The sequence below is a fragment of the Camellia sinensis genome, chromosome 2 (genome assembly GCF_055761805.1).
Source record: "Camellia sinensis isolate YWXY chromosome 2, ASM5576180v1, whole genome shotgun sequence".
Classification (NCBI taxonomy): Eukaryota; Viridiplantae; Streptophyta; class Magnoliopsida; order Ericales; family Theaceae; genus Camellia; species Camellia sinensis.
This window is the reverse complement of record NC_138962.1, coordinates 46206733-46212961: the sequence shown is the minus strand read 5'-3', so window position 1 is coordinate 46212961 and position 6229 is coordinate 46206733. Positions and strand designations below refer to the sequence as shown.

The following is a 6229-nucleotide window of genomic DNA, read 5'->3' as shown; positions in this document are numbered from 1 at the left end:
TGATGAAACTGCCATGACTAAATCTTGCTCGTGAGAGTTGTTTGGCTCTGATACCATAATAAGAAATGAGAAAATAATATTTCATTCACCACACGTTTGATATTTAGGCCTACACCTATTTATAGTTCATACAAGAGAGTTGGTTAAGAATTTGTTACAACAAATTCTAACTAACTGAACAAACTCTAAACTAACAAAACAAACTCTAAACTAACAGATACTAACTGAACCTACACTGTGGCTGTTGTGACTTCAACTGCTGATGCTGCATATTCTGTTGATTCATATGCATATTCTGTTGATGTTGCTGCATACTCTGGTTCTCATCAGTCATATGCATATTCTGTTGATGTTGCTGCATACTCTGGTTCTCATCAGGAACCGATGTTGGTCAGGTTGAAGCTCAGTGCAGTTGCCCAAGGAACTGCAACAAAGATCTAAAATGTAAAAATTGAGAGACAATAAAGAAGAATATGTGATTGGAAGGCCATTGTTGTGATGAGGAAATTTTATGGAATTGGAAGCATGTAGTTTGACTGGCATATAAATAGTTGTTTCAAAATCTCGTGATATGTTGATTTATTAGTGTCTTTTTGTACCTTTCATTTAATTGCTGATGAATTTTTTCTACTATGTTCTTAATTTCACCAACTATTTCTCTCTGTCCATTTTTTCCCAATCCTATCATCGCTAGACTACTCCACTCCTTTTTTATTTATGGAAAGCCTATGAACTCAAAAAAATAAAACAAAAAATTTATTTAAAATTTTAAATATGCAATATAAATTTAAATTTTTTGTTATGATTCATAAATGAATCTTGATCTTGAGAATATAAATTCTAGATAATTTTTTGGCATGTTTAATTTTTATTCCCAACAATCCAAAGTAATATGCAGTAAAAGCCCCCACAACCACCACCCCCCCCCCCCCCCCCCCCCCCCCCCCCACAACTAAAGGTGGCTTTTTCTATGTTTAGCTATGACGCAACTTTGGTGTTCATCTGATGATGCAACATGCATGGTCATATAACTTTTGAGAGAAAGGGCAAAAAAGGGCTGGATTTGGAATTGCGTAAAATTTGATGGTCAATTTTGGGAATTTGCCCTTTTTAGTTTTGAAATTTCAATTACTCTAAGCACGGATCTAGAAATTTGATTCCGTAAAATCTATCATGATTGTGGAAGCATATATTAATAGTTTCTTTATTTTATTACAATATTTTATTATTGATAATTTTCATTATATGTTCTTATTTCTGTATTGCTCATTATGAAACTGTCAATTCTGATTGTTTCCTATTTAAGTTAGGTCGGTCTTTGCTTATAAATAATGGATATAAGTCTTAGGGCTCTTTAGTTTTTGAGAATTAATATATTTTGAGTTTTGTACTCTTTTGTTCCAACTTTGGATGTCTTTGTGAATCAACCATTATTAAGTCTTTATTCTTAATATTCTTTGTGAATTAACGAATCTATAGAGAAATTTTGTTTATGATATTGAGTTGTGATCAACAAATTCTAAGATTGTTACTATTTTATGTTTCGCGTTGCATTGCCATCTTAGCACTTTTGTTGATGTAAATAAATAAATATTTCTTGATTAATTTGTTTTATACCAAAAGTCCCTCAAATAAGTTGTATCTTGTGAGAAATCTAATTCAAACAAATTTACTGCTTAAGGTTCTTTTATTACAGCAGACCTCACCTCACTTGGGCTATAACTGGGGTAATTTATGTACTTATCATTTAATTGATGAATTTTATTGGTTGCCGCTCCCACCGGCGTTTTTAATTTCACCACCTCCTCTCTATGCAGTAAAATCTCCACACTTGCTATTGTGGCAATTGTTTGACTTGTTAGTCAATTAAAATGTCTCTCCCCACACTAATTAAGCAGGCTTTGGTTGAATTAAAATTTTCCAGCCTCCTCTGATCCCATCTTCTCAATTACACAATACAATTCAACATACACAATCTAATAAAATATTACAGAATTATATTATAAGATGCATCCATCACATATTATTCCAAATAGAAATGTATATCCATCCAAGGAATAATAACAATTATTCCAATTATTCACTGATAGCTGGTAAATACCTTACTCAAGTCCAAGATTATCTTATGCTCTTAGAGCTATAACATTTACTTTTTTTTTCTCAAATTTAAAAATTTGAATTAAATTTCCACGCCTTAATAATATTTTTTTCAATAAACGCACCAGTTCCAGCCGAAAAATCGATTGTAACACATTCTGACAAGTGGTTCTTTAGATCAACCTTGAAAGAAAGGTCTTGTCTGACTATGGCATTATTGATAGTGCTAGTGACAACAACACTCAAATTTTTTCGGCTTAGAGCGATAACTAATCACAGCTTGATTTTCTATCCCATGAGCTATGTCATTGTACCATACTTCACATTAGACTGAATACAGTTGATATTGATTCCAAGATGAGTAACAGGAGTGATGCTTTGTGGATCCCAAGAATTCTGAAAGGTGTCAAACTCCACAACGACAAATGGGCTAGTGGCTTCCAATGTCGACGGATCGATTGCAAGCCCAATGGCACCGCCTGTAGTGGTGTCTGCGGTGCTGCTAGAATCGGAAGGTTCAAGGAAGAATGCAAGCCCATCTCCGAAAGTTGAACTTCCATCCGAATCAATCACGAAGGAGAAATAGGTGGTGAAGTCGTTCAACTTGCCGAATAACACTGTCATAGAGGTGAAGCGGTTTGATGTAGGTAGCTTTGCCGGCTTTGTAATTTAAGTTGGTATCGTACTTGTCAGCTGCGAGGTGGACGCCATTGGAGGAGATGTAAGAGTCTCCATTGGTGGTTATGTCAACGTTGAGATTTTTGGGACCAATTTCGGCGATATTGAAGTTTAGTGCAGTTGCACAAGGAGTTGCGAGAAGAATGTAAAATGTGATAATTGAGAGACAAGAAAGCTGAATGTGTGATTGGAAAGCCATTGTTGTGAACTTGTGATGGAGAATTTATGGGATTGGAAGTATGTTGATGAGGAAAAGCGTATTCAATTTGGGGTATAAATAGGTAGATTATTGTTTGAAATCTTGTGATTTGGTCAAAGTGGGTGCTCCCTGTTTTTGAACGAGGAAGCCGGTGTGATCATCTAATAATCCATGCACGGAGATAGATGGATAAATTACACTGACATTCTTGAGGTTGGCTCTTGCCTTTTTTTTTTTTTTTTTTGAGTTAAAAAATTAAAAAGTCATTAAAAAGACTAAAAAGTTAATAATTTATACCAAAAGGTTAAAAATTCTTTTTTTTCCTCTTTTTGTTGTTCATTTTTTTCATAAAAAGTCAAAAAATTATTCCAAACATACTATTTTTTTTTAACTTATATTTTAACGAAATAGCCAAAAAAGTACTAAATTAGCCTGTTCCCAAACAAGACTAATAAGGATCCTTAGAAATTTTATTTCTACACATTATTTCCACTCTGTATACGTCTTTCTCAATTTATATACCTAAAAATATAATAAATATTTTATCCATATTTAGTTTGTATTTGTGAAATAATTTTGAGAAGTAATTTTTTAAAAAAAGTTTACAAAATTTGAAAATTTATTTGGTTGCATATTTTAAGATAGTTTTAGGTTACGTTTGTTTGGTGGATTATGTTGGATGTGATTGCTAGTGAGAGGATGGTTGCTGAATAGATTGTTAATGTGAAAATTGTTAGTGAGAGGATTAAGTAAAAGTGTGTTTGTTTTGATAATAATATGAGAGATGGTTAGTGATGGAATTATTAAATTATTTTCATATAAAATAAATAAATAAAATTATTTCTATATTAAAAAAAACTAAAACAAATATTAAAACAAACAGGTGCACTTGATAAAAAAAATCAAAAAAAATAATTTTTATGTAAAATAGATTCAATCCGCTCATTATTTTTCTAATCCCACTTAAAACCCAATTAAGCTAATTCCCCTACTAAGGAGAATTACTAAACCCCTCGAACTATCAATCCTTCCTTCCAAATCATCACCAAACACGCTGTGAGTAGGACCCACATCCATAGCAATTCAATCCCTTCTCCCACACTGGTAAACAAATATGGCTTTAGAGTTTGGAGTTTGGACTAACTTTAATTTTTTTTATTTATTTATAGTTGAATAGATGGGTATGAAAAAAATAAAAATAAATAATTGATTGATGTGTAGGATGTGGGAGAAAGAGAGGGGAGAGAGAAAAAATAATTAATTGATAAGTAGAGAAAAGTGATTTTGAAATTTTTTTTTTTTTCAAAATTTTTCAACCAAACAAATTTTTGAGATCTTTTCTCTAAAATTGTATCTTCCGATACAAACCAAACAAGGCCTTAATTTTTTTTCAGTCCGCACACTTTTTATTCCAAATATGTCCTAATTGTAAAATTGTAAACACATCTTGTACACACCCAAAACATAGTGCACACACTTAATCCTGAACAATGTACACACTCAAACATGGTGCCGTTACTATCCAAAATAAATAAATAAATGAATAAAACTTGGTGCCGTTTGTACATTGTTGAAGGTTGAAAAAGTGCAGCTTGTTTTTAATTCAATCTTCCCTATTGTAGCACTCCATTCAATATCATTCTAGGTTTGTTTTAATTCAATAAATATATTAATTTTCTCAAATTAGTTTACTCATTTTCGTAGTTTTTCATATGCTTGTGTAAAGTTTTACAATTTTTTTTACAAATTTCAATCGTTTTTTGAATTAGGTTGACAATGTCCAAAAAAATAATAGGTCAGCTCGAAAAGACAGTGAAATTGATAATTGATAATTTTAATTTGGTTTGGAAGTTGATTGTCAAAAAATCTATTTTGATTTGGAAGTTGAAGTCTGATACATTTTGTATTTTTCAATTGTAGATCGTCGAATTATAAGAATAATTTTGACATTGTTTACAGAAATGTGCAGAAGGAAAAAAAGAAGACAACAATTTTAAGCACTAAAACTTACGTTTTCAATTATAATTTTGTTATAAACGATGGTATCATTGACAAAATCTAAATTTTCATCGTACAAATCTTTCGTAACACTAAAAAATGAGGATAGAATTTGATTGAGGAATAAAGACTCAATGGATCGAGAGGGTTTGAGAATTGGAGTAAGCTAATAATGACCTTGTTTGGGAAATGAATTTTTGGTTTTTTAGGCTAAAATAGTTAATAAGATAAAATATCATATTAAATCTATAATCATTTTATTTTTTTTTCTCATGAATATCATATCCAACTATAAAAAAATTCAACTATCTTCCCAAACTTAAAAATTTAGCCTATTAAAATAGTCAAAAACTAAAATAATTTACTAAAATAGCCAACTTCTTAAACGAGGCCAATGTGTTCATGATTTTAGAAGCAATTATTGCATATTTGAAAAGATATATTTAGGTAGGTTGATTTTTTTTAAGTTTAAATTTAAATTTGAGTAGGTACGCGACATTTACCACATATCTCATTTTAATAATCTGAATTATTTGTAGGACCCTTTGTATATATTATTTATGAAAAAAAATAAATTAATCCGATAATCACGTAACCTTTTTATTTTATGATGTTTGTCTAAAAAAATGAACGACTAATATTATTTTTTTAAAATAAATTATTCATTTATTGAAAATAAACATAATAAAATAAAAAATTATAATTATCAAAGTTAATTTATTTTTTTATGAATAATGTACAGAAAAAGTGGACACTAAGATTTTCAAATACAATGTATTTTTTTTAACAGAAATACAATTTGTATGAGTCTTCGGTTTCACATACTTCTCAAGCCCAGGACTTTATTATTAGAAAGTTATCAATTTTTCTACGAGAATAAACACTCGGAAAAAGATTCTGTGTGATTGTCACTAGCTCTTATCATTGGTCAACTAAGTCCGTCTTTCCCCCGCTAACAAAAAGGCAAAGTATCTTTGTAAAAAAATAATAATATAGTCGAAGTATAAAAAAGGCAAAGTATCTTTGGATAAACACAAAAAAAATATCCAACACAAAACAATGATAAATATAAAAAAATTTCTTAAAAAATACAACACATGCTGCTATTACTAAAATATTAAACTTCAAAATAATAAAATTTTTGATCTAGATGTCAATTTTTAATAAAATTAGTATTTTTAAAATTATTTCATTAAGATCTATTAAATAATATTCATGTTGACTATAAAATTCTTAAAAAAAAAAATTAATATTGTC

The 6229-nt window shown here is 30.0% G+C and overlaps 1 protein-coding gene across 1 annotated transcript; it reads right to left on the bottom strand.

The window, feature by feature from the left end:
- Nucleotides 1–374: 374 nt before the first annotated feature.
- LOC145813517 (lectin 5-like) lies at nt 375–2721 on the bottom strand. The gene is made up of 2 exons (XM_082909006.1): nt 2412–2721; nt 375–424 (listed from the first exon to the last, which is right to left on the bottom strand). The coding sequence occupies exons 1-2, from the start codon at nt 2719–2721 to the stop codon at nt 375–377; spliced, it is 360 nt and encodes a 119-aa protein (XP_082765132.1).
- Nucleotides 2722–6229: the final 3508 nt, after the last annotated feature.

Coding starts and splice junctions, on each gene's coding strand:
- LOC145813517 (XM_082909006.1), bottom strand. CDS start 2,721: ATGACAGTGTTATTCGGCAAGTTGAACGACTTCACCACCTATTTCTCC. Junction 425..2,411: donor TCAGTCTAATGTGAAGTATG/GTACAATGACAT, acceptor TCTTTGTTGCAG/TTCCTTGGGCAACTGCACTG.